The sequence below is a fragment of the Colletotrichum jinshuiense genome, chromosome 14 (assembly GCF_051148585.1).
Source record: "Colletotrichum jinshuiense chromosome 14, complete sequence".
Classification (NCBI taxonomy): domain Eukaryota; kingdom Fungi; phylum Ascomycota; class Sordariomycetes; order Glomerellales; family Glomerellaceae; genus Colletotrichum; species Colletotrichum jinshuiense.
The window spans coordinates 165,165-192,571 of record NC_139307.1 but is presented as its reverse complement, the minus strand read 5'-3'; the positions used below and the strand labels follow the sequence as shown (position 1 = coordinate 192,571).

Here is a 27,407-nt window from a genome sequence, read left to right as displayed (position 1 = left end):
CGGCATTATAGGTGGTATTGAAACAACATCAATACATCGGGAAGTGTGTAACATGAACCCGGGAGGTTTGATGTCTGCAGATCCTCGTATTCCGATATGTTGGACGCAGAACAGGATGTTGTTAGCATATCTTTAAGTCGTGATGGCTAGACTCCTTATTTAGATTGATGGCCGCTGAGTGACTGATACCAAAGGGTTGCATTCGCAAGCAAGCGAGCGAAGCTAGCAGACAGGTCAGGTCGGATACGGTGGCCCAAGTCGGGTCACAGTTTGATATCACATCCAGCGCGTTGACGCTAAGAAGACGGATCACATATTTCTCAGGGCGTTTTCTCTAAACATGGCTGACCAGACCTCACCATTGTCCAAAACCTTCCAAGAATAGCGATTCTTTCTTGGTCTTAGTGAGCCACCCTACGTTTCCCGTGTTTCTCCTTCCTGTCAACTTACATCTGACGGAATAATTAGCTTCAATAAAATCAACAACGGTCCAAATTTGTCTTATCTATGTTCCTCTGGAAATTCAGCCAACTCGAGTAGTGGCTTCATCCGCCGCGAAATCATGCGGATCAAGCCGGAATGTGCATCACCGCGGTTCCAATCAGCAACTTACCAAGATGCCTGGTATCCCCTCCCCGACGCTCCAAAGTTATGCGCCACTAGGTCTCCGTCTACCTTCTCAGCCTCGATTCTTGGCCCATCCTTGCGTCTAGGTCTCAACCTCACACCGCGCTTGGTAATCTTCAGGTTTTCGAGGCGACCAAGTTCGGGTGCCAGGGCAAAATATCTCTCCAAAATAGTCTTTGTCAACTCTGGATCGACGTTCTTATCCCAGTTTCCATCTTGGCAACAGCCAACAAGGAAGATGCCTCCGGCTAGGAGCCTCTGTAAAATGTACGTGTCATTGTCTATGCGTCGTTCTGGTTCCATCATAACAATGTTTGCCCAGAACATGGTTATGTTATAATGTAGGTGTGCAGGCATTGGTAGCGGAAGATGGCATGACATGCCTAGGCAGTCTGCATAGAGCCCTGCAGAGACGTCTGCCGGCAACACTGTCGAGAGGCCAGAAGCCATAGCCAGAGGAGAACAAGCTACCATCCGCAAATCCAATTAAGGGCGCAGGAGTCCCTGCAGTAGACAGGGAGTCATCCGTCCCGAAATATTGCATTTTGCGACAAAAATTACAGTCAAGAAACCCGTGGAACTCGGTGTATTGTTTCAAGAACCCTCATTCTTGATCTTTTTAGGCTGGTGTGTGGTAACTTCATTCTAGGTAAAGCGAAATATACCACCGAAAGCACTTCCAGTGTGAAGTAGTGCAGCAATTCGAGATTAGCAGCGGACCTATTGGTTAGCACAAGATGGTGTTCTCGTAAAAGAGAGGGCTAGTCGTATTGATCAGAGATGCTATCTCGATAACTTTGCGAAGGAGTAGTACGAAACACTGAACCTAGGCAACTTTTTGACTTTGCTTTAAAAGACGTATGAGGAGAAACCCCAAATTTCAGAAGCTTGATTGAGTTGAAAGTAAGAGGTTAGGACTTTCAGAAACTTGGGAGACTCTTCGTTGTGTTGGCGTAGATGTCGAGAAATTGCAGAAATCAAATCTGCCCTCTCAAGAGAATCAAGAAGGAAAGAAATTACCATTTTATTACCTCCAGAAGACGGACGTGTCTTAAACCCCGAACTGTCGCAGACTCAGAAAGTCCAAGTCTATCGAAACTTAACACATTGTTCGTTATCTTTTATCATCTTGAAGCAGCTTTTCTCCCGTTTAGTTGGGAGCTCGTACGCAGCAGAGCTTCAATCAGGCTCCACCGACCCAGAAGACTCTCCCTCAAATCCACCCAAGAAAATACAGCATCAAAGTTGGCGCGCGCCGTCAGGTCGTCCGTCTAGACATCAGCTTCCAAGATACTATTTGCCAAGGCACCTTCGCGTCGACCGACCTTTCGTGCCCCTTATCCGCAAAACTAGATACTACCAACAACAACTATGCCAGAATTCCATGCCAGTTCAGGCTTTTGTACACTCTTCATCTATTTCTTGGACCTGCAATTCACCGTATCTGCAAACTGGACAAAGTGGATGCGGTCGCCGGCGCTTTCGTGTTGTTCGGCATGACTGCAATTGTTGTAAGCGACTGTTGGAATCACAGGTTACCCGCACGGGAGATAATCGTGCGTAAGCAACGATCGGTAACGAAAGGTCAAAACTGGTACTGTATTCTGGTGGTTGTATATCTGTGTGTAGAAGAAGAAAGTAGGTAGGTTGGCAGCAGCAGCAGTAGTGAAGATATCGTTGTTGGCAGCCTGGAGGTCGGATCTCCGGGTTCCGCTGCCGCAGCCGTTGCCGCGGCCGGCTGCTGCTGCTGGCCAGCTCCCTGTATTCTGGCTGAGTAATCCAACAGCGACATCATCGCATCGCTAGCTTGCAGAAACTCGGTGTCCTCTTCATCCTCCGGGGAAACAGTGCAAGCTGTGTGTCGGGCATTAAAACATCAGATGTGCCTCGTCTCAGCCTGCATCAAAGGCATTGTTACCGATGTGGCTGATGCATGGCCGTTTTTCACTTTGGTCGCTCTGGAACCAAAATTTCTGAGTGGCCAAGTTTGAGCTCGTATGGGAACAACAGCTGTGGGCTCTGGGGTGCTAGGAGGACCATCTGAAGATTCATTTGTCTATTCGGAAAGGTGTCATTGGATGAGTGGTCTTTGAAATTCACAAGCAGATTGTGGCTCATGTATGCAATGTGCATTTACACCTCTACCATTTATAACTACTAGGTCGGCAGGAGATTTGCTGGGAGCTAGCTGTAAGGGTTCAATTCAAAGGAGACAGGCTGTTGCGGGGGCGTCCTGTTCAGATTCTGACCTCAGTCAAGCTAAACCGTCGGTCATCGGCCAACGGTGATCTCTTATCGGCAACTCATTCTCAGACGGCTGGCTCCCGGAAGGCACACGACAAGACGCTGCTGGAAGTCGAATCATAAACAGACCATCACAGCCCTTTGAGCATCAAATTGTCAATGCATGTCTAGACATGGATTCCCACATCGGATGCACGCGGAGGGACCCTGCATTCGTGAAGGTCCAATGCGGGCAGATAATCTGCTTCAAGTGTTTCGGCAATTCATTGAGGTTGTGGCCGGGGCAGTTGACGGTGGCCCCGTTCGCATCGGTTGAAGACACTCTTTTCATTTTGAAAATGTCATGGCTGGACAAGTCGATGCTGCCAGCAAGTCGGGGTCGCTAGACAAGTGGGCATTTCTGGGAGGTTCACAGAAGGAGGAGACCTTATTCCATACGGGAACCGACAGAATGAAACGTCAAAAATCAAGAACGCGCGAAGATGCTCGCCTCTCGATGGAGACGACGGGAATTGGTCTGTTTGGCTGGGAATCCAGCTGAATTCTACCCACACCCCGAGGTACCATACATACCATACCTTGTGGTAAGACGCAATCCCCGTCTGGGTTAGGGCTGGGGTCTGTCATGGCGATGTCGTGCCAGCCGGAACTGTGCCACCGGCGGCGACTTGGCGGAGGCGAAGCACCACGGCGTGGTCCTCTCTGGCCAAAGTATGCAGATGCCTGATGGTCGAAATGTTTTGTTTCGGTCGCGATTCTTGCAAGCAAACTCTGACCTGGTGCCGGAGATGCCGATCCTGCATCAGCGTTCCCGTAGCAGCACTCGATGGCATCATTTCCGCGACCGAGCTAGCCACACAGTCGGTCGGTCGCATAGACGGCATGGAGAAGGTTGAATTTGTGGTATCCAGTTCTCATGGGGGTTGGCTTCGTGAGGAGGCAGGATCGGCAAGCGAGCCACGTTCTGCGGTGCGTGCCGTGCCAGGCCCGGAGGTTGGCGGTTTGTTGGCGGAACAGGAACCACCTCGGGGACGCGTCGGATTGCGGTCGAGGTACCTACGGAAAACAAGGGGAGTCCAATTACCAGTAGCGGCTCTCCTAGATGGCTCGTCCCCAATCACCCAGAACCCCGACCGGAGCTAGTCACGAGCTGCGAGGGCTGTTTGCCGCCATGAAGGGAAAGGAGGGAGAGAGGAGACGGGAGAAGTTTCATCCGCCCAGAACGACAAACGGAGGCAGTCCTTCCTGACTTTCTCACTTGACGGGACTGGGAGGGGCTGCTGATTTCTGTCCTTGTCATGCTCCAGCCCCAGGAGCAACGTGTCTTGCCCCAAATCCATCCTCACCGGCTATTTCCAACCGAGCGAGCGCCGGGCAACCAACCACCAAAAGACCTCACCGGAGAACCATCACATTCCTCCACCCCAAACGAGCTAGGACGGGACGCACGAAAATGGCACCCAATTCGGATCTCTCGCTGCTGACTTGGCTGCCAAGCAACATCAGCGAGAGCCAATACGACGATTTCCGAAGAGCCAACGACGACGCCATTATTAAGAAGTACCTCGACACGGCAGGCAAATTCGACTGTACGCTTCTCCTCGCACGATTCTCTCTCGCCCTTTGATATTTAAGCGCTGACTCGTTTATAGTGACTGCCGAATCCAACCAAGCCAGGCGCCCCGCCGCTCGCCGGTCCCCAACTGCCAATACCGCTGGTGCAAGAACAAACCGAGGCAAAAGCAAGGCCAGGTTGTCTTGTATGTTGGATTCAGAGGAGGAGGAGGAGGAGGAGGAGGAAGAGGAGGAGGAAGAAGACGAAGAAGAAGACGAGGAGGAAGACGAGGAGGAGAAGGCCAACAGTGCCGAGAACAGGGCCAGCCGCAAAAGGGCGCGCGATGCCATTCTCCAATACGTCAAGGCCAGCGAGAAAATGCTCAAGGCAGACATGGAAATGCGCCTGGCCCTGTATGGGGCGGCCAACGGCTCGCAGCGGGTCGCACTGCTCCTCCAGGACAGCTCTGAGGAGGAGGAGGAGGACGACGACGACGACGGGCTGGAGGTGATCGCTGGCTCCAGCCGCCGTCGGGGCATCACGGCCAAGGCCAAGGCGACGGAAGAGTGCAAAACCGCAGACAAGGCCAGGGCCGCAGGCAATCCAAACGTCAAGGGCAAGGGCAAGGGCAAAGACGCGGCGAGGAAGAAGACTGTCAAGGCCAAGACCAAGGCCAAGGCCAGGGGCGCGGGCAAGGCGTGGGCGAGGGCGAGGGCGAGAGCCGGAGACGGGGGCGAGGAGTCTCTGATTGACTTCCTCGACTCATGAAGCCGTGGGTGGCCAAATGGAGGCGATGTAAAATCCAATCCTGCGCTTAACCAGGAGCCCATCCCGACTGATTATTGCCAGTCAGTCAGTTAGTCATGCCATCATGTCGAGCACTGCAATTCTAGAGAAGACATCAAACAGAAAACCCGACACCGCCTGATCCGCTCCCACACACAGGTGCGATTGATGCAGTCTGCCGTCCGTCGTCTTTCTTTGACACCCGCCGCTCGACGCGACCAGACAAACGCTTCACGCAACAGTCTTCCCCATTCGTTCCCTTTCTTTCTTTCCCATCCGCCAAATGGCTCCTCCGTCGATCCCTCCCTCCCAAACTAACCTTACCTCAAGGTGCCTCAGCTCGCTCAGCCCAGTCCCATCACCCATAATGCCCCCTCACAAGCACTTCCGCGGCGTCGACCTGGTCCACTTGGTCGGCCATCAGCGCCCTCGCATACGCTGGGCACCGGCGGACACGGTCGCCGTCGAGGCGCACCTCGCCCGTCACCGGCTCAACCTGGGCACCTACGACACGCTCTACTTTGCCGAGCTCCTCGACGAGCTGCTGCGCCGCGACGGCCTCAGCATCGGCGCCGACCCCGAGGTCGCCACCCTCGTCCGCGACAAGGTCAAGGGCACGCTGCTCTACCGGCTCAGGAAGCTCGCCAGCGAGGGTCACGTCGAGCTCGGCCGCGGCATGTACGGCGAGCACACGGCCCGCTGGGAGCCGTACACCCGCCGCTGGGCCGAGCCCGGCTGGGACGGCTACAAGCAGCAGCAGCAGCAGCAACAGCCGCCGCCGCCGCCGCCGCATGGTCTTCATGACAGCAACGACGATGGACCACCTCCTCCCGCCGTTGCCTGCGTCGCCAACCGCCAGTGCATGGCCGAGTCTCTTTCTCTCCCGCCGTCCCCGCCCGCCTCTCCGCGCCTGTGTCCCCGGGCCGGCGGCAGCGAGCCTTGGCGGGCCGAGTGCCTCGGTTCCCAGTCCACGCTGGAGGGAAATCTCGCAGCATTCGAGAGGCCGTCGCCGCCACCAGCGCCGGCCGGGGCTGGGTTTCCCTCCCAACGCGTCGCGGCCCCCGCTTCTCCCCCGCGATTCTGGCAGCTCTTGGCGCGCGAGCCGGCAACGCCACCGCCCTCGTCCGCTGTGTCAGCTTCCAAGGACCCTCCCGCCGTCGAGGACAACACCGCCATCAGCCCTGTCAGCGACCGGTACCTGGCCATGACGAGGGCGGCCGAGCGGGCCTCGGGGTCCCCTCGACCCCCTCCTCCCTCGGGCCTTCGGCACCAGCAACAACAGCAGCAGCAACGACAGCTCCACCATGAGCGCCAATACCAGCAGGAGCAGAGATCAGCCGTCCAAGTAGAGCAGCCGCCGGCGCCGCGGAGACAACAAGGCTGGAGAGCCCAACAACCTCGACCCCCCGGGACCCGTCCGCGCGTCATCGCCGCGGTCCCCTTCATCCTCTTCAGAGACCAGGCCCTCGTCTACCACAAGATGCTCAGGTGCGCCCTGGTCGTGCTCCTGCTGACTAATGGGCTGGCCGGCGGCGGGCTCGACGAGAAGGCGAGGGGGCGGCTGCTCGGGGAGGTCAGGGAACGCATGAGGCTTCTTGCGCCGGTCAACGCCGACATCGAGCGCCGGCTGGCAAAGTCCTCGCTGGTCTTCGGCGTCGCCGGCCACGGGGCCATGGCCATCCGCAACTTGTACCGAACCGTGGGCGTTGAGTATAGTGGATGATCTCCGTGGGTGCTTTTTACCTTGTACCCGTCTGAGGTAGACTGGTGGGTTTGGAAATGTTTGGCAGGACGGAACAGATCAGTTCAGGCGGGTAGTTGACGATGCTGTTTCAACGCGTCGGGAGTCTCTAGTTAGTTTCTTCAACGTTGCACCAGCGAGCCCGATCAACTGTTGCACACTTCTACCGGTCATTTCCTAGGTACTATGAGGAAAAGGTCAACTGACATCCCCCCCCCCCCAAATCCCAAGCTTACAGCACATAGATGACTTCACAACTGCCCAGCCCAGCTCCCAATGACCCTCTGCACCTTAGCCAGCACGCCGTCTTTGTGATGCCCATGGCGATGCTCACGCTCCCCCTCCCGAAGGCGCGGCTGCCGCCACCAGACCAGCCTGTCCCGCATGTAGGGATCCTCCCGACGGTCCCCCATGTGCCACCGGCTCCAGACCAGGCCCTCGGGTGCGCGGCCGCCCTCGTTCTCCATGTCGTCGACGGCGGCCATGAAGTCGGTCTGCCTCATCCTGGTCGCCAGGTCGAGGTCCTCGCGCTCCCTCCGGATCCACTCGTCAACGTAGGCCATGTCGGTGGCGATGACCCGCCACTCGGGAAACGTGCCCGACCCGGAATCAGCGACGTGGTCGTTGTCGTCGTCGTCGATTACTGGCTGCTGGTGTGCAACGACGTTGCGGAGCACGCGGACCGCCGAGCAGGCTCGGTCGCGCATGTCGGCGAGGCGGGCGAGGGCGATAAAGCGCAGAAACGGGGCAGCACGATGGATCCGCGCGACGCCAAGCTCGGAGCGGTCGAGGGGCGACGACGACTGCATCGCCTCATCGAGCGACATGTTCGGGGGTGTGGGATCTGGCGCGACGGCGACGACGTGGTCGACGCGCGCGACGAGGTCCGAGAGCAGAGCGTGGGCCTCGTCGAGGACGGCTGCGTAGAGTACCAACGCCCGTTCCCGCGGCACGCCGGCGTAGCCGTGGCAGCCGTCGTCGTGGTCGGGCGCCGCCTCTCCGGGGGGATCCAGATCAGCCGTCACCAGCGGCCGGCGGGCCATTTCCAAAAGGCTCAGGTGGGTGTTGTTGACCCTGCCCTGTCCGCGTAGGCTACGTGTTGGGGCTGACGCCGGGTTCGGGGTTGGCCGAGGCGGCGCGGGCGCGTGCGAAGACGATTGCCGTGCGCCTCGTTCGGCCATGTACGCCGCCCAGGCCGAGCTGAAGGGTCCCGGAACGTCAGCATCCTTGGCCAGTCTCGAGAAATCAGGCGTGCTGGTGGGCCCTGCGGGCGCAGCTCTCGATGATGCGCACATCGACGCCGGGGAGGTGTGCCCCATTCTCGTTCCATCGTCGGCGGAGGCGCCCTCCTCGGCATCGCGCTGTCGGGCCTCGAGAAGCTTCAGCAGGCGTGAGCTCGAGGCGAGGGACGCGGCTGCGGGCCAGTTCTTGAATACGGCGCATATTCTGCTGTGGAGAATCGTCAGCCGAGTTAGGACGTCGGAGGCCTGCTCCCGAAGGCGGAGGAGGGACGGGGCGATGTCGTCGTCGCCATCTTCCAGGCCGTCGTCCCCAGGGGAGCTCGAGCGGGGGTCAGCTCGGGGCGAGTTGTGTATCAGGTCCCAGACGATGTCGTCGAGAACGAGGTGCAGGTCGGACAGAAAGTATTCCTCGGGCACGAAATGGCCGGCCGAGTTACAGGCGAAGGCGGGGGGCTCCGGGTTGTTGCGGTAGTCCCGCGCTGCCGCCGGCCCGTGTAGCGGCCCCTCGCGCGCGAAGCCGAGAGACAGGATCCTCGGCACGGACGCGTAGCGGATCAAGTTCGCTGAGTAGAGGGCGAACAGGTCGAGGTGGCGAACGACGGGGGCGTCGAGCTGCCTCTGATCTCGGGACGGGCGCATTCGAGTCGGTGCCAGGAGTGGCAGTCGAAGCGGGAAAGCGGCCAGCAAGGCAGCCAGGCAGAACAGAAAGGCGGTGCATGCTATGACACGCCGAGTCACGGAGTGCAGCCGGCTCAAGGAAGCGAGTTTGCGCAAGAGACGGGCCAAGCGCGAGAGGAGGCGCCGCTGTGGAATGGCAGCGGCAGCAGCAGAAGCAGCAGATCTCGGACGGTCTTGACCTTGGTCTCGGAGAATGAGGGGTGGTTGTAGGCGGTCGAGGGCGACATCATGCTGAGTTGGGTAAAGCTTGACGAGGCCGAGGTGGACAACGTAGTTGTATTCTCGCACAGGCTTGCATGTTGACGTGGGGGCGGCTGGGCTTATTGCTGATGAATAGCGCCGTCGCCTCTTGTTGGCTGGCGAAGCAATGATGTCGTCGTCGTCGTCGTCGTCGTCGTCGTCATTGCTTCGCCAGGGAAGACGTCGTTTCAGCCCCCGATTTTGTCTCTCTGCCTCTGCCTCTGCCTCTGCCTCTGCCTCTGCCTCTGCCTTGCATCTCCCTGGCCAGGTCACGGCATCGTCGTCGGCCTCATCGCCCTCCGATAGGTCGCCAGGGCCTTGCATTGTCCTTGAACACGCCGGCGGCGGCGAGTCATAAAGGCAGCACCCATTGTGAGCAGATTCGAAATCTGGAGACAGCAGCACGCAGTGGACGGAGCCGTGGCTGCCAGACGCGTCTCCGAGTCCAATATTGACGGTCGTCACATTGACGTCCAGGGAGTTGTCGCCGTTGTCATTACGAGCGCCGAAATGCAGGCTGATGGTCTCGGCGAAGGAGGGCCAGCCGGAGTGGAAGCAGAGCTGGAGGGTCTGGGGCTCGTGGCCTTGTCGCTGGACGGACAATCGAAGGGCGGCGAAGGAGTTTTTGTTGTGGTTGTTGTGGTTGTGTATGTTGCTGCCGCCGCCGGCGGGCGTCGTTTTTGGGAGCAGGTGATCTTCTTCATCCATGTCCATGTCCACATCCACGACCATGACGTTGGTGTTGACACCAACGACGCCTCGGTATCCTTCCGAGTGCCTCCAAGGCGGAGGAAGAGGCTTTGACGCCGGCTGGGTCGATCATGGTGAAAAGAAGAGGCCAGAGTGTAAATTGGAAGGAGGGGGGCTTGATTGTTTGTCGTCGTGTTGTGTTGGAAGGTGGAGATGTTTGTATCACGGGTGTGTTTTTTTGTTTGTCTTTTTTTTGCTGCGGAAAACCGAACAGAGAGCAAGCAATTGCGAAGTACAAATAAGTTGTTTACCTTGGCTAAGGTACGTACACACTAATTAGTGTACAATCACCATCAGGCAGGCGGTAGGGGGTAGGGATATGTATGTATCTTGCCTTGTTCGCCTGCGGGCTGCCGCTATGGCTGCCGCTGTGGCTGCGATAGCCCAGCCTCGATAAGATAAACGATGAGATAAGCGATGAAATAAGCAAGGCGAGGTTGAGCTAATCAAATGGGTTACTAGTGTATGTAGGTTAGGCTAAGGTTAAGTAGGTTGGGTAGGCAGGTAGCAGGCAGGCACGCCTCAGGGGTCGGCTGAGGTTGCCGGCGGTTGTGTGCGGACTGATTACGTGATGATCAATTGGGCCCGAGCAGGGCTGGGCTTGGTTTTGCTGCTTTTCCTGCTCTCGAAACTACAACATCAACACCAACACTCTGGGCTCCTATATCACTGTTGCCCCTCCCCCCCATTACCTACGTGAATTTGAACCGGACATGTCCTCGACCAGCCCCGTTTTACTCTCACCTGACAAGCGGGCAGCAGTCACGCCAACTAATTGCCCCTCGCTGACTGTCGCATGTGCCGCGCGTACCACAGTCGATACCACCGTGCTATCCTTTTTCGCTCGGAACGCAAGTCATCATCTTCGTCTTCCTCGCCCTGCCCCGCCCCCGGCTGCGTCCGCGGCGCCTGCTGCCGTGTAGACTGCCCCGCGCCCGCGTCTCTCCCGCCGCACTTGCAGCCGGCGCAATCTTCGTCGTCTCGGCCTGGCTGCTGCCCGGAGACGAACGACGCCGATGCTGCGCCGTGGTCAATGGGGGGCGCGTGCAGGTGTTGCACTCCCGAGCGTCGCCGTTCCGGGAATGCCGAAGGGTACTGGCCTGGAATGGTCGGGCTCTGGCTATGACTCTGACTATGGCTCTGGCTCTGGCCCGGTTCGGCTGAAACGTTGCCAGAGAAGGGGAGGAACGGGGTCTGGCTTGAGAGTACCGGGCTCCATGTCTGACTTGCGCCGGCCCCGAGGAGACCAGGACGAAGGGCTCCGGGGGCTTCCGTCGTGCGGGCCGTGTAACTCGGAGCCAGAGCCCGATTGATGGCCCGAGTCGAAGCTGGAATCGGAGCCGCGGCCGCAGCCGAGGAATCTCGGCCCGAAGCTGCGGCAGGAGGCGCCCGTGAATCATCTACCGTAGCCGAGTTCTCGACCGCCGCATCCGCCGCCTCTTCTCGGCTCGGGACCGAGGCTGTGTTGCTGAGGCTGCCTGCTTTGCTGTAGGCGTTGCGAAACTTGGTGAGAGCGCTCAGGTGCCCAATGTACGTCCGGTTGCCCTCCTCGAACCACTCCTCCGGCACCTCCGCCGCGTCGTCGTCATCGTCCGCCGTGATCGAAAAGTGCTGTAGGGCAAAGGTCAGGTTCGCTTTGAACGAGTCGCTGTTGGTCATCTTGCGGTAGTGCCTCGGTGCCTTGTCGCCTTGGTCGTCGATCCTCTTCTGCAATTCCGCAGCGAAACGCTGCAGCTGGTGGCAACGCAAAATACCGTTCTCAGTATGCACATCCGAGGACGTGCGGTCGATGACGACCGTTTGTCGTGACGGGGAGGACCTCATCTCCATGATGCCGGTGGGTCGTGTTATGTTGTGGTTTTGCCGTCTCTGCCTGCGCCTGGAGTTGCTTTCGGTAGCCAGGTGGGCAGACCGTAGTGTCATGCGGCGACAGAGAGAGAGACGCAGAGACGTAGGAAATAGGTGGGCGATGAGCGATTATGGAATGGTGTTCTTGATCTGGGCCATGCTTGTCAAAATCACATTTAATGCTAACTACATTTCTAGGCCATGTCTTCTGCAGACTTCCATTCCAGGTCACTTCCCTCCGTCGGCTTCTGTTGTCTTTTGTCATGTCTTGAATCATCCGTCTCGTTCTTTGGGCTTCTTCGTCTCCCACTCCAACAAGGCAGAATCACACACAAAGGTCGAAGATTGGGTTCAGTTTGACATCATGGTGTGGGGACCGACCGCCTTTGTCCAGGAATTGCCGTGAACCATTTGAGACATCGATGTTTCGTCACATCGCCCAACCGTAACCAACGATCCGACATTCGGTAATGTGACGGGGTGCGGGTCTTTGAGATTCTCAATCGGCATGCATCATTGTAACCCTACCAGGGGCTTCAGGCTGCTCTCCTGAGTCTCCGGTGCTGGAAGAGTTGGAAGGGAGTTGCGGTGAGGCTTGAATGCCCATGCCCCAAGATAGAGAGAGAGAGAGAGAGACCGCGCAGGTCTCCTTGCTCGCTCACATCCCAGGCCATCTCATGTCTATATTAACCAACAACTCATGCCTTGCCGCATCAAGGAAGCACCGAAACAAATGCGCACTGTATTCGCCCATTAAATCATTCTCCACGTGTATATACTGCGCAGTCTCATCAAGTCCCCCCCCCTTTCGCCAGTTTGCCCACCAAGCAAACCATGGCGCCCCGGTCCGAAAGAAAATCTGGAGATGCCGAGGCCAGGGCCAGAAGAGCGCTCATGTCGATGCCAAGAGGCAACCGTAGAAGCCGCACAGCCAGTATCAATTCTTTGCAGCCCCAGACTCAGGAGCCTCCTCGTCTGGCCGTTTCCACAAGGCCCAGCCCAGAGTTGCTCAGCAACCGTCCATACGAAGAGGTCATCCCACCAACCATGTCGCCGCCGAGCCCCGTGACCCCGGCGACCGCGTCCCCCGGTTCCGGTCTTCTTCCTACTGCTCCCGCTGCCCCCACCGCCCCGGTCGCCGTGACGAACAACTTCGTCAACGGGAACCTAAACATCCAGCACCGAGACCAGTACAACTACCGCATCGACGGCAGCAGCGATGAATTCGACGGTCATATGCCTGGCTACGCTGGCCTTGTCTACAGACTCGCCGTCTCGACGCTTCGCCATTGGCGCATCGCTCTTACCCTCGCATTCTTTCTCTTGCTGCCCATCATCAACCGCCTCATGTGCCGGGGCAACGCGTGCTACCGCTTCGTCGCCTCAAACAGCTTTGTTGGCAACCTCTGCGCGGACCTTCTCCCGTCTCCGCCCGCGGCCCACCTCCAGGGGCAGGACGGAGAAGGAGAGGTCTTCTCATCCCTCCCGTTCTGCTGGACCTTTCCCGCTCTCAACGCCTCGTACGTTTCAACTTCGACGGCCGCCCTGGCCCGCGAGATCTCTGTTTTGGGCGACATGGGCCTCGCTGGCGTGGTTGACGGCGCCATCTGGAACAGCGTGTTCGCTGGCGCCCGCCGGATGCACCGCAACATTGGGAGGACTAACGAGGCCTTTGCGAGGCAGCAGACAGCAACGCGCAACGCTCTCCGCCGTCTTAGCAGGCGTATGCAGGACGAACTGGCGAGCCTCGAAGAACCTGTCAACGGCTGGTACGCTTGGATGCTCCCGGACCGCCTGATTGGATTTTGGACCCTTGGGAGGGACCGGGCTGTGACCCTGGGCCTCCTGGACGAGCTCGGTGGCCTCGCGACGGACGCGCTCTCGCGACTCCGGGTGCACCTGGGCGATCTCAATGCAAGCGGACTCGGCGTCAAGAGCATCGATGATGTCGTGGAGGGTCTTCATACTTTCAGTGATGCTATTGCCGTCGAGAAGCAGTCGCTTGGAGTCCGTCGGGCGGATAGCGACGTTAACGATGACATGGAGAAGAAGAGGGTCGCCGTCGACTCGTGCGAGGCCGGCATCGGCATGGTGCGCCACGTGATGCAGGACATGTCCATGTCGCAGAGAACATTTCTCGTGAACCTCAACAGGGTGAGTCTGGCTGGCGTCCCACCCGGTTCATCTACTCGCATCGTTTCATCATACGTATGCCGACAATTTCCGTCGCAACTTACTTGACCTTGTCTTGCATCCCTTTATACAAAACTAATAATAAGCCTTGGGGCTGACTAACGACTTGGGGGCAACAGGAGATACAGCACCTCGACTGGCTTGTCGAAATGCGCATCCCGACGCTGCGGGACAGCGCGCGAAACGCGACTGGCAAGCGGGATGTCATGCTCTTCGTGCGACGCCAAGCCCTAGAAGAGACGGAATGCTGGTCCAGGGCCATGCGGACCTGGGATTGTAACGGCAAAAAATGACAGATGATGTTGGCCGTGGAATGATAACTACGTTCTCTCTCTCTCTCTCTCTCTCTCTTGACTTCTTTTTTTGTTGTTGTATTTCTCATCAAATTTCTGGTTGCTTCTTACATCCACCTAGCTAACGTCTTTGAAAATTCTTTTTTATATGTGAAAGTCTATCTATTTTAGGAATGCCCACAGCCGATGATCCTCATGTAGACAGTACGGTGCAAGACATTTGAGTAGCCGTGTGTGACAGCGAGATGTCTTTGCGCTCCTGGTATCTTCCGGATTCACTTTTCTCATTAATGTCTCGTCCTGGGGTTGCTCTCGGACCATTCCTGAACATGTTCTTTTCTTTCAGGTGTTTTAATGTCAGTTCTGTCATATTCTTGATGTTTCCGGAAGTCTTTGAGCTATTTACTGCTGTGTTGGTCTGATGAGCCCCCCCTGGTACTATGCAGTATATCTATTCCACAAGATTGAAAGTCGTCGAGACAGTCGCACTGCCTTGGTCATGCTACAAATACTTATCCATGCCTACTTCCGGTGTAGAGGCCTCTGCCTGCTCCCAATGGATGACAACGCGCAGCCAGACACATTCCAGCGGGGTCTTCGACTTGGCGATGAGGCCAGAAAGAGGTGCTGGGTTCTCCCTCGCAACATCAAGCCAATACACGCATTCCGAATCCTCATTATAGCTGCCCTCCTCGTCGCCTCGGTAGCAGTTTACTCCTATTCTCGAGCTCCGCCGCCCAAGCCGGTGCCGGCACCTCCGAGCAACGCCGACAGGAAGAGTAAGGGGGGGCATAACGCCAACATTAACACCCAAGACGGGCAGCGGCTGACCAAATGCGTGGCGGACAGTTTCCGAGGCGGTGGCCGACACTTGCTCCCTCGAGGCTACCCTCGCGTCCCTCATCCCATCCTACGAACAGCCACCGACCTTCTTCGAACTTCTCGGCCTCGACCCCTACAGCCACCCCTTCGATCCGCCCGGTTCCAGCACCCTCCCCGGTGCCGCCAACGTCGCCGCCGCGGAGAGACTCATCAAGGAGGCCTGGTTGAGACTTGCAGCGGCCACGGACAAGACTTACATCTCGACTGACGTCATCGAGAACGGGGGCGCGTGGGCAGAGGTGGGAGTGGGGGCCGCCACCGCCATCAGCTTTCGCGACCTTCGTGCGAGGGTCAACCTCGGACGTCTTTCGGCTGACGCAGAAGCGCAGAGGAGGCTGCTTAACCAGGTGGCCCAGCGCATGCTGGACGCCAAGGCCCGTGGCATGTACATGCATTACTTCATGCCCGGCGAGCAACTCTACAAGGATGAGGTGAACCGCAATATTCAGGGGGGTTGGGTGTATGGCCGAAGAGCCAAATTGGCAAAGATTTGCGGATGGGATAAGTGAAAAATTGGTGCGTCTCTGGGTCGCAAGTAGGTCTCTGTCCCATGGTACAGTACTCTAACACCGATTCACAGATTTGTTCCTTCACCCATTGCCTGAATGTCAAACACTACGACGAAATCCCGGGGAGATACAAGGTGCGGCAACATAGGAGCAAGCATCTAGGCCCGGAATAGCAAGGAGGAAATGTGACCAGACGGATTCAAGAAGCCCAGGCCGCCCTGAGATAGTTAAGAGGGTAAATTTCAGTGATGGTTTTCAATCTACTAATAACCTGCCTGCGAATGCGAAGCTACGGAGCGCTTCACTCTGCTTGCTTCACTCTGCTTGACACACCTTGACACTGAACTCTTACATTCTCATCTCGCATGCTCACATTTACTGATTTCAACCCAAGTCTCGCCATTTTTCATTATCACCACTTGGTCCTATTTATGGAACATTCATTCGCACCTTAACTGACCGTATCATTCTCAGCCCAATCCACTAAAGCGAATTGTTGAATTTAACACGAGCCTCGTTAAGTGAACATGAGCCCATCGACCAGGATACTCATACCGCACTCCTTTTAACTCTTCAGCCGTCCGATAAGGCCACCGAATGTTCTGCTGAATGGTTAATAAAGCTGTTAGACTAAATTTTCAGTCAACTCTTCTATGTTAATATTACGGATGGAATGTTAGAAACTCAAGAATACAGCGTGTTAGGTACGAAGAGAAACCGTGTATAAGCATGGAGTATCAGCTGCCTAAAGTCAACAGTTCGAAAATTTCAACCGTTTCTGCCCTTTCCCCACAGACTTCTCTACAATCAGCGCCTCGAGTGGCCCTGGACTAGCGGGCGAAGCAGTTCACACACCATCCGAACGCAAGTCGAGAACCCGGCAGCCTTCGGCTTGAGGTCTTGCACCCACCCCACATATTAATAAGAGAGCACTGTGGCATTTTGAGATTAAACTAGGATGGCAACGCCCAGCTGATTCATTCAGTTCTTTCTCTCTGCTCATCCAAGAAAACAGATCTTCTCCATAATAGTATTTGCTGCTTACATTAATTACAATCTCTTCGCCTTGCATTAAAATGAACGGTATGTCCTTGGAAAACAAAGCTCTTCGCAGATCCTAAGCCTCTCTGTCGATTTTTCTTAACCATCCAACGCTGGGTTTGGGAAGCAAAAAGAAGGCCGGCTTTGAGACGGAACCGTCCTGGTATAGACAGACGCGCCCTCACTTATGCACACCTCTCGATGACCTAAAATAGCTTTCTCACCGCCTTCCTAGGGAATCCAGAGAACTTTCGTAAGTAACATTGCCCTCTTCAAATGCTTGGAGGGGTGGTTCAGCACGCGGTGTCCTAATCCCTCTTTAGGATCCTTCCTGGGTCAATACTAGGTCTTCGCTTTTCAGCTTCTTGAATCTCCAAAGTTGAAAATCGCAGCTGGGAATCTACACCTACAAAGCGCCTTGACGCACCAGGCATTGACTGGCGAGCAGCAGACGACAGTAGCGAGCTTATTTTCTAGGGGCCCGATACAGCTGATGGCAGAACTATGGAGCTGTAGGTCACCTTTAGAGGCCAGCGGTCGTTAAATGCGTTGAATTTGGGCCAGACCAACAGCATCAGAGTCTTTCAAGCAGAGGTGCCATTCAACAGGAGAATCGTCAAGGCTAAGCTGTTCTGCAACAAAACCTCCAAGATAGTTATCAGCAGTGCATCCATGACCGGCAGCTGCCCCGACGGCATCCAGAACTAGAACGCCTAGGTAGGAAGTAGTTCCAAGTCCGTCAGTCCTACAACGCCGACCAAGAAGGTTTCCAAGCTCCAGTGCCAGAAGAGCTGGGCCAAAGACTCTCATAACTTCCTTTGTACCTAACTGCATGCACAACTACTGCTCTCCGGGTCCCTGCACGTGTAGTCGGCTGGGAGTGGGCGCGAAGTTTTCCGAGGATCCCATCGACCTAAAGGCTTATTCCGGTCCAGGCATGACCTGCGATTACTTAGGTCTTTGCAGCTTCATCTGCGACCACGGATTATGACATGCTCCCTACTGCCATGCGGACGAGAGTCTGATAGGGAGTGCGTTATCCCCATCGACCCCCCTGAATCAGAGGATGAGGACGAGGGCGAGGACTAGTTCAGCAACGACGAGCTCCCATTGATTTGAGATGAGGAACACCCCCAGGTGACTTGCCAACCGCCCTGCACGCTCGCCCTACCTCCCTGGACGAAGCTCCCCATTACCACCATTGAATACCCGGTCTTCACCGCAGATGGAAAGACAACGACGTTCCCACCAGTGACAGTCAGCGAGTACGAGCTCTCTACCGTTGTTGTCAAGTCTCAGTCCACTATCACGCCGATCATTGGCCCCATCATACCTGAGACGCCAGTCACCTACACTGAGAACCGAGTGCCGAGGACGGCCAAGCCGACAGACCGGGTTTCCCCTCCACCGGGTCTGACACCGCCGCCGCCGCCACCTTTCCTGTATCTCGTTCCTGTCCGCGTCATCATCGGACCGCCAGGTCCTGTGGGTGACCACTTTTCCTTTGCTGCTCTTGGATGCCCTCCTCCCGTCAATAATGCCAGCGACGACGAGGGTAAGTAAGAGCCTCACGATGGAGACGATGATGATGGTGATGACGAAGGTATCGTCTGTGCCATTGATTCTGGCGGAAGTGACAATAGAGGCGGTGGCGGCAACAGAGGAAGCGACCCGCCCCTCAACTCGGCTGACGCGTCTAAGAACGAGAAACACTGATACAACCAGGGCATGATGGTTGGATGTGACGCCTTGGAAGACGCGTCGCAGACATTCTTTCAGTGGCTTGAGGGTAACCACGAGAATAATATCTTGGGAACCGGCTCGTTTCGTAGGCCAAGTCATAGTTGGAGGTAAATGAAAGCTGGGGGTGGGTATTGAGACACTGCTGCTCGGCCTGCTCGCGACCAAAAATCTTCCGCATATAAGCTTGTCGCTTAAAGCAAGCTTCCCCCTCGCCATAGATATGTCAACGATTGTTTCACGGCCAACCTCTTCGTATTGCGTATTCAGAGGCAAACGACAATGCCATACTCAGCTCTGGTTATGCTAGTCTTGATAATAGCTTTGGTCTGATTTATCGATACGGCCAATGCACTCTCTGTTGCCCTGAACTGCCGGGCTTTTGATGATTCCCCTAGACCCGGCACCGGCTTCGGCCATTTTCCAACAGGACAACGCTCCTCTCCAAGCTCGCCAAGTATCGCAATGTCGCCTGCTCCGTCTCATACGACTCATCTGCTTCGCCAGGCCCATCAAGCACACCGGCTTCCGTTGCCAAAGCGATTGTCGTTGGTCTGGTATTGCACTGGCAGACCACAATATCTACAAAGGCGACGACCACGTAGACCTAATACTACATAGACGAAAGGGGAGGGTGCCGCCAGCTGAAAAAAATGCATGTTCAGACACGCACCATGCTCATTTGTGTAGTATGACACACTATGGTCAACAACACACTAGACAACGAAAGCCCTAGTCACCAGAGAGAGGCAATAAGCACAACACTCGCTCTTCCTTTATTAGAGAAAACTTTCATCACGCATAATCGTATATCCTATGGACTCTCCGACTCACTCTACTGCCTCTCCGGGGTTGCACCTGGTCGTGACTAAGAGAGCCCCAACACAGTATGTCTTTGCGCAGCTGGCAACTGCCTTTGCATCCATATTCATGTCTATCTGACCAAGTTGCGTACATTTTATTCCCCTCTTCAAACAATGCTCCTCGTTTTTGGGTGTGCTAACTCTAGCCCCCTCCCGCAATGGAATTCAAAAGCTTTGACCAAAACCCCCCGCCCCCAACTGAAGCTCAGGTAGATGCCGCCGGGACTTCAAGGGAGGCCGTCAAAGAACTGACACCGCTGAGAGAGCCTCTGCTTGGCTGGTCAAGTCAGCTTTTGTCTCATTCCACAACACATTCACCAAAGTTGCCTTTAGGCATGCCATGACGAGGGACATAAGATCTGCTTCATGCCAGCTGGGTCTGCTCTAACTACCTTTTGCGGTCTCCCATTCCATCCCAGATGAGATGCTAGGCTCCATGGCCAAGGGCTTGTCAGCAGGGCTGAGGTACGAAGCGGCCTGGGAAGTAAACAGTGGCGGGAGAATGTTTAACTCCTCCGGCTTGTCGGGTGCGGTATTGTTTAGTGGGGCGCAAAACGGGGCCGGAGACGGGGTTAAAGGCGGGGTCGGAATCCCGGCTAGAACAGTAGGTGTCGGGGGACGGGCGGCAGACAAGCCGCAGAGCAGTCCCATGGGGAACAGAAATGCAGCGAAGCCGCACAAGAATAAAGTGAGACAACGTGGAGTGAGAGCTGGTAGCCTGTCAAAGTCTCTCGGGAAAGCAAGCCTTTTATGTCTCAGCCGAACTCTCTTAAATGGGGAGGGGCAGTATTGCCATACGCAGACCAACTCGTTGCTTGCTCACCAAGGACTAGATGAAGTCCAAACTTACGGTGACGCATAACGGAGACTGGGTAACCAACTGCATACTTGGCCATGTCTCTGCAGATTTCTTTCTGCTCGATTTGGCATTAAATGGCAGCTGATCAGCTAACCGAGTGCGAACGGGTTCTGGGCGGGCTGCGATACTCTGCAACATTACGACGAAGAAACGAAGGCAGTCATTTGAGATAAGGAGGCAGACGGATGACAAACATGCAGGCCCATACAAGAAAGTCCAAAGTCACAATACTTCCGCTACGCCTATTTTGCAACGTCAGGGGGGTTCCGCACCCTCTAGGCTCTGGTACATGCTCATAGCCGGTGGTCGTCTTCAAAGCAACCTTTTTTTTTTTTTGGTCACCCGCCTAGGATGCGAGAGGTACAGCGTTGGTGAAGAGAGCGCCAAGTCGGGCACGCACTGCCAATAATGCAACGCAATGCAGGGCCGCTGCATCTTCAACTCTGATTCGGCGCCAAATACAGGGGCATGTTGCCCACACCCTTTAGTACCCTTCACTAGGTACTGACGCAGGGTACAGCTAGTGGCTGTTATTTTTGTGTCTAGTTTCTTGTTTTTTTTCGGTTCAGATCTACAGTTCCTGGAGGCCGCTAGGGACAAACCGATCCCGCACCCCCTGTTCCCCCTTCCCCGACCCGCATGCTGTTCTGTATCGAGCCCGGTCTCACCCCGGCCTCTCAGTCTACGATGCGGTATGCGTGAGCCAATTACTTTCCAATGGTCGAGCAAACAAGCTGCGACCTTACGGCCGGTTGGAGCCCTGCAGAGAGAAGCCCCTCGCCTTGTCGTATGTATGTTATGCGTATTCCCAAGCCCGGTCTCGTAAGATCGCTCACTTTTCCACAGGGTACAAACTACTCCGCTTCAGTAGTGCATGCAATGCCGTCGGTTGGTTTCGTATGTAGTCATGCACCATGAGTGGCACGGTTTGAGACGGCATCATCGGCACAACCGGCGTCAAACTCGCCTTCCAAGAGACGAATCCTGGCGTCCATGTGCTGCGAGATCACTGTCATGTGGCCAACCAACCCCACCGAGGCCGCGATGTTTCCCCTCCTCCCTGCAAACATTCGACGCACTCATTGGCGAGGCCGACACCATCCGGCCCTCGCGGCAGACACCGGCAGAACGAACGGTACGTGTGTTGTACCAGAGGCGCGCTGGAAATTGCGGATAATTGGTTTGGATGCCCTGGTGCCAAACATGGCGAAAGGGTGGATGTAGTTCATTTAAGGTGTAGAATACTTGGAAATCCAGTACTTGTGCCCGTCAGGGGGTACGTACTTTAATCCACTCGATCAATCGGCCCCGCCCCCACCGGCCACCGGCCCTCCCCGCTACCGGGCACTTGAGGTAAGTCTAAACTCTGTCCCCCCTCGTGGTCTAGAACGAGACTGAACAAGGTTGATGGACGGGACGAAATGGAATCTCTGGTCTCTTCCAATCTTACCCGCTCTCATCAAGTCTACAAGGGCTTCCTGGTTCGGTGGTTGTGGTGGTGGGCGGCCGAGAACAAATTAACTCCACTGTGTTTTCTCCAGACCTGCATAACAAAAAGGGCATCGTAACCCGCTGCGGCCCTTGGGCACCCGGAATTTGTTTACAAAGGGGCTTCCGCATACGTTACTCGGCACCTGCGCATGCATGGGGTTAGGCTGTAAGCTTGCAACCATTTGGTGCTTGCAACAGACTGTACAGAGGAAATCGTGGGTGGGGCAACGTCCAAGGGCTGTGGTGAGCGGCGCGTGGGCTGGTGCAGGTCGCGTTCATTTAGCGGCATGGACCGCTTCCACCATCGCCATGTTCAGATGCGCGCCGTCAATCTTTCAAAAAGCGGTTGCCCAACTCCTGCAATGGAACGCCAAGGAGAACGGGCGCCTCTATTTCGCAAGTGGAATGGAATGGCTTCGCTTTGCAACGTTGGCATGGCGAATGTGGACAGCACTGGGCATCTGCGACCAGTGTACGTGCATGTCTTCTTTCTTTTGCTGCCTAACCCGACAGCGACGCCAGACGCGGAATCAAATGTGCGACCATCTATAATTAGCACATTTTACACGGCGCTTGCTTGCTTGGGTTCTTGTTCGCCATGCCGTACGCGCTGTCCATCCATGGCAACGTGAATGAGATCAGGCCTCGAAAGGTACATGCGGTGTCCGCGCCGGCCAGGGATTTGATTGGCCGCAGGTTTTTCCGACCTGTTTTTGCTGTGGCCAAAACTGGTCGGAACGGAACAACAGATCCACTCGCAAGTAGCCACCGACCGAGCTCATCTCACCTCGCCAAATTCCTCACCTCACAGCACTACAGGTAAAGAGCAGAAGCGCAGTAAGCAAAAAAAGAAAGAAAAAAATTTTGAGGGTTGACACACTCCTTGCCGTTTGCTTGCGTCAGCGGGCCAACCCACGCGAGTACGCCAGGCCACAAAGGGACCTACAGCGGGTTGTCAGTTGAAATGCAGGATTTGGTGCAGAGTTCCTCCATCTATCTACCTTTGGGTGCGTCTACTGCCCACTCAGTGGGCCCAACTGTGCTGGTTTCCCCCCACATCGTCTCGCGCCAAACACCACCAACTCTGAAGATGCACCCGACTTGCACTCGACCCTGCACCTCCAGGCACTTGCCACCGGCTCCTTCGAGGCTGCCTGCAAATACCTACACACACACACACACACACACAATTTGAATCGTCTAAGATGACGCACCCTAACGTCGCCTCGGGAACATTACCGAGCCTTTGGACACTCATACCGCTGCCCAAAACCCTCGTCCGTACGTCCGCCATGTCCTAGTCACCCGGCTCAAGACGCTTCTGCTGAGAGCTGCTCCAGACATTTTCCGTTGAAAAGTCCGACAAAGAAAGGCACGCCTGCGCAAGCCCGAACAAGAGTGCCAATATCACAGATGCCACTCCGCCGCGATCAAGACTGTACGTCTCCGTCCCGTTCCCCATGACCACACCCTCGTCGCCAGCCCGTCTCATCAGCCGACTGAGACCGACGCAGTGATAGCCAAGTCTCCGACCCGGCATGCAGATGAGGACGAGCAGCCAAGCCGAAGCGACAAGGGCGTTCTTGTTCCCACAGACACGGTTGACCGCGAGAGCGCCGTCCAGGCCCATGAGACTGCCAGACTGCCCACCCCTGCCCGAGTCTTTCTGGAACCCGACGTGCCGCCACAGCCGAGACTGATGCTTGGCCCCAAGCACCAAACCCCCTTATCGCAGAGGTGCTAGGGGCATGCGTTGCTAGATATCGTGTCCTACCCCTGGTGGTGCCTTGTCGGAGGAGGGGAGCAGGCCAATCTTGAACTTGCCGGTTGCACTTCGATTGAGGTTGCTGAGAGCAGCGTACGACGCCTTGTAGTGGCCGGTGGCGGTGGCAGTTCATCCTTCACTTTTGGCGCTGGTGGTAGCTAGAATTTTACAACCCGTTCGCGTCCAACAACGGTGATGCATCGGACCCTGCACCAGCTCCATCGTCCGGCTGCATGTTGAAATTTCTCGGGCGAGTTTACCGCTCCCTCAACCCGCTCTTGGCCGTTCCAATTCGGTGCCGGTGGTTTCGGCGTCGTTGACTTGCGCGCCCACATCTCCTTGGCCATGTCGCAAGGGTGCTTTTTCGTGGGAGGTAAGACCAAGACCACTGCACCGACTTTGACCCTTGGGTGCGAATGACAGCGCCGACTCCCTTTGGAGTGAATCTTGATTCTGGCAGGCAGTGCAGTACAACCGTGCCCTTGAAGCAGCCACTATTTCCAACGACTGGGAGTAACATAAGAATAAGTAAGTAGCAGGCAACTGGTCAAATTCCTATTACTACCTGATCCGAAAATACCAAGGAACCCAACGCAGCCCCCTGCTGAAGGCGGGACGGCCTTGCGCTTGGAGTGGCCCCGCCGCCCATCTCATCTCAACAAGAGGATGGATAAGTGGCAGATCGGACTGGGGAGGGACTCTCGTTGGCGGTCATTCGGATAGATTCCGTCTTCGAGGAACAAGAAGTCGTCTTCGATACCGAGAGGGGCTGGTGTGGCACCCTTTTTCATCCCCAAAGATGGGAATGGAAGCAGTGGGCGTCACTGTGAACCTGGCAGATGGAAGAAAGAAAGTGCCTCGTACTGCTGCTGCTGCCGTTGGTGATCTTGGCCCAGGACGCGGACGTGCCCATTGGCTGTCAGAGCCTAGGCAGTTGCATTGGCGCCGAGGAATGGTCGGTCGATACAGCAGCACGGAGCAGGTGTCTTGCGAAGAAGATAAGGGTTTGTTCGACACCGTAGCGACGGTCATCTGAGAAGCCGAGTTCGGATGCAGTGTGCGTCAGATGTCGGCGAGATCTTCAAGCTGAATTGGTATTGGGATTCGAGGCATTGCATTGCTTTCTCGGACATGTGTCTTGTCGTCGTTGTTGGCGTTATTGGTACTGGCGCAGGCCTGGAGAGGGGAGGAGAGAGTGTCATGGTTAGTCCGGCTGTCTGCTTAGGTGGCATCGCATCGGGGTGGGGGATCACGGCGTCTTACATGCCAAGGTAGCGAGTGTGGAGGGAGACGGCTCTGATGCCGATACAGCCGCGCGGGCTTTCAGCTCGGCTGCGGTGGAGGAAGGCAATAGGTAGCTGTTGAGGCCACCAAACTCAATGTCGAGTGCTCTTAGATTCGGTGGTCGAAGACGGTAAGGTAGATGGGGTATTCAGGCAGATGGCAGCGGAGAGGTGTGGCTGTCGGAAGCCAAAGCCGAGAGTGGTGGTTTACTGGTCGATGTGAGATGAGCTCGCGAGGTGACAAGAAGACGGCAAGGTTGTTTCCAGCCTCCTTCTCACTAGCGATTAAGCTCGGTGGAGGGCGCGATGTTTGGGGCCCCAGAACCACGGCGAAGGCAGGTCCTTGCACAGGGACCGAGGTCGTAATTCTTGGGAGAGCGGAAACCGAAGTCGCGATTTACCCTGTCCTCGTGAAAGATCTGATCAGTGCAGTGACACCATTTTCGCTCTGCTTAGAACGCTCGCTCCCATACCTTTTGTTTTCTTCCATGACTCGCGGCTACACCCGTCGTCCCATGCTGACATGACAAACTCCCGTGACGATGACCTCTTGGAGCCAGACCCAGACTCGCTCGATGGGATAGGGGCATGATTAGGTCCCTAGGGCCAACAGTCCGACCGACGCGCCATTGCACCAATGTCAACTGAATCCCGACTCCGTCACATTCGCCCCGTCCTCTCCCCCGCCGTCATTTCTGTCTTTTCCATTCCATCCGCGACCGCCGACGCGGCACGACCTCGTTTCTTGCGCTGCACTGGGGGGCTTCTTCAATCGCTTGAGCACTACTAAGATTGCAAGTCATTCTGATCTATCCTGCCCCTTTCAATTAAGACACGGACGCCAGACGGTTAGAAGGTGTAACGTCTATGTGTGGTGCATGCAAATTACCTAAGGGTCGGAAGTCTCGTCAAGGTGGTGGGTGGTGCAGCTCGAAAACCCCCTAAACATACGACCCAACACCGCCAACAACACGAGAGCAGCTCCGCTGCAGCTAAAGTCTTAAACATGACCCTTGGAGCATCTGCGGCGGTGGCAGCGCCATCTCTTTACGTGCATCTAGACACAAGTAGTGGAAGAAGTAGTACCAAGCGATGTCGATCCGCCGACCTCTTTGGCCGAAATCGCCTGGGAATTCGGGCGATATCAGTACAACACAACTGCCGCCACAGCACAACTGCCGCCACAACACAACTGCCGCCACAACACAACTGCCGCCACAACACAACTGCCGCTACAACACAACTGCCGCTACAACACAACTGCCGCCACAACACAACTGTCCAACTGCCGCCACAACACAACTGTCCAACTGCCGCCACAACACAACTGTCGCTACAACACAACTGCATCTTGAGGGCGTTGCCAAGGGCTTATCAGACAGTATGGAAACGGGAGAAGGCAACAAATTCGAGCATCATCAATAGCCAGGCCATTTTCCAGTCAGCCAAGCGGTCTGAGAGCGGGGCACAAGGGCAGAGACGGTAGGGAACCAGGTCGATAAGACACGCATAGTTTAGGTAGCTCGTTAGCTGCTTTTATCAATTGGAGCATTCGGCTTATCATGACTGAGAACGTGCTATAACAAGCCTATGAATCATTTTGGGGTATTTATTTGTAGGCGGCCGCCCAAGAAGAGAGTTGGGGGGTTGTTGGCACTGCCACGCGCTGGTGTCTGTTTTGCGGTCGCAAGACGTGGGTCCTCTGACGCAAGAAATCCATTGTTTCCCAGCGATGTTTGCGCACGGGCAGGGGGATTTCGACCCTCACCAGCACCTTGATGTATCTGCATGCACGACACATTGACGTTCTTCAGACGCCTGACGAAAATGCGCGGCAGCCACCACGCCCTCTTCTCCACTGCACTGCCCGTGGTGCAAAATTTCGAAGCCGCAAATCTCAACTCTCTGGCCACTGCGGTCTCTCTCGCGTCCCGCTGCCCGCCCACCCGGCGAATGACACTCGAGGTGATGCGCGCCACGGTCGCACGCGAGTTGCTTGCTGCTGACGGCTACCCAGGGCCCCGGACCGCCCTGAATAATGTTCCTGGTGGACAGCAGCACACCGATCCGGGGCCAGGCAGGAACCGATTGTCTTAGTATGAGTTGGAAACAGCGCAGCGGACAACAGAACAGCCTGGCCCTGCAGCTCACCCAGCTCTCGGCACGGGATGATTACTTGCTTACATGAAAATGAACGGAACCATCCAATCGCTCGACCTCCAGCTGAGGCGGTTCATCTTAGAGCAGAACAACAACGAGACCGAGGCCGAGATCCAGATTACCGTTCCTATCGCACGACCGTGCCCAGGTAAAAAACATCTCTACCTACCAACACGCACATCTGCTCGACCGACTAATTATGACACACGCGATACCAACTTTTCCCAACCCATCCATGCCCGCTTACAACCGTTCTGAGCCTGGCTTCATCTCTTTCGTGCCCGGATCATCCCCTTTTCCGAGTGCCACTCAATCTCTGCCAAGTCCGACAAGAGGACAACGCGTGTGCAAGCGATTCCGGGCATGGATGTGAGACGAGCTTCTGAGGCAAGATGAGCTTCTGAGGATGGGAGACCTTGCGGGATGCCTAAATCACCTACAGGCACTGGCGAGCATGGGGGAGATTCGAGAACGGTTTGGACCATGGTGAGCGCACCCTCGGCATTACAACCACCATTCCTTACCAGCCCCCATTCAGGGAATGATGTAGAATCTCACGACCGAGAATGCCTTTTTCGAGGTGCCCAGGCTGCAACGTGTGAGGCGGTCCTCCATCCA

The 27,407-nt window shown here is 56.0% G+C and overlaps 6 protein-coding genes across 6 annotated transcripts; 4 read left to right on the top strand and 2 right to left on the bottom strand.

Annotated features, from left to right (window-relative positions):
• Positions 1 to 4,324: 4,324 nt before the first annotated feature.
• On the top strand, positions 4,325 to 5,194 carry EsH8_XIV_000019 (uncharacterized protein; the record flags this gene model as incomplete). Its single annotated transcript, XM_083273880.1, has 2 exons — positions 4,325 to 4,460; positions 4,524 to 5,194. 2 exons carry the CDS (start codon positions 4,325 to 4,327, stop codon positions 5,192 to 5,194), a joined length of 807 nt encoding a protein of 268 aa, XP_083120545.1.
• A 385-nt stretch (positions 5,195 to 5,579) lies between these two features.
• On the top strand, positions 5,580 to 6,935 carry EsH8_XIV_000018 (uncharacterized protein; the record flags this gene model as incomplete). Its single annotated transcript, XM_083273879.1, has 1 exon — positions 5,580 to 6,935. The coding sequence occupies one exon, from the start codon at positions 5,580 to 5,582 to the stop codon at positions 6,933 to 6,935; it is 1,356 nt and encodes a 451-aa protein (XP_083120544.1).
• A 269-nt stretch (positions 6,936 to 7,204) lies between these two features.
• Positions 7,205 to 9,844, bottom strand: EsH8_XIV_000017 (uncharacterized protein; the record flags this gene model as incomplete). The annotated part of the gene is made up of 1 exon (XM_083273878.1): positions 7,205 to 9,844. The coding sequence occupies one exon, from the start codon at positions 9,842 to 9,844 to the stop codon at positions 7,205 to 7,207; it is 2,640 nt and encodes an 879-aa protein (XP_083120543.1).
• Positions 9,845 to 10,633: 789 nt separating this feature from the next.
• EsH8_XIV_000016 (uncharacterized protein) lies at positions 10,634 to 11,692 on the bottom strand (the record flags this gene model as incomplete). Its single annotated transcript, XM_083273877.1, has 1 exon — positions 10,634 to 11,692. One exon carries the CDS (start codon positions 11,690 to 11,692, stop codon positions 10,634 to 10,636), a length of 1,059 nt encoding a protein of 352 aa, XP_083120542.1.
• Positions 11,693 to 12,544: 852 nt separating this feature from the next.
• EsH8_XIV_000015 (uncharacterized protein) lies at positions 12,545 to 14,196 on the top strand (the record flags this gene model as incomplete). Its single annotated transcript, XM_083273876.1, has 2 exons — positions 12,545 to 13,864; positions 14,023 to 14,196. 2 exons carry the CDS (start codon positions 12,545 to 12,547, stop codon positions 14,194 to 14,196), a joined length of 1,494 nt encoding a protein of 497 aa, XP_083120541.1.
• Positions 14,197 to 14,695: 499 nt separating this feature from the next.
• Positions 14,696 to 15,587, top strand: EsH8_XIV_000014 (uncharacterized protein; the record flags this gene model as incomplete). Its single annotated transcript, XM_083273875.1, has 2 exons — positions 14,696 to 14,975; positions 15,046 to 15,587. 2 exons carry the CDS (start codon positions 14,696 to 14,698, stop codon positions 15,585 to 15,587), a joined length of 822 nt encoding a protein of 273 aa, XP_083120540.1.
• Between the last annotated feature and the right edge of the window lie 11,820 nt (positions 15,588 to 27,407).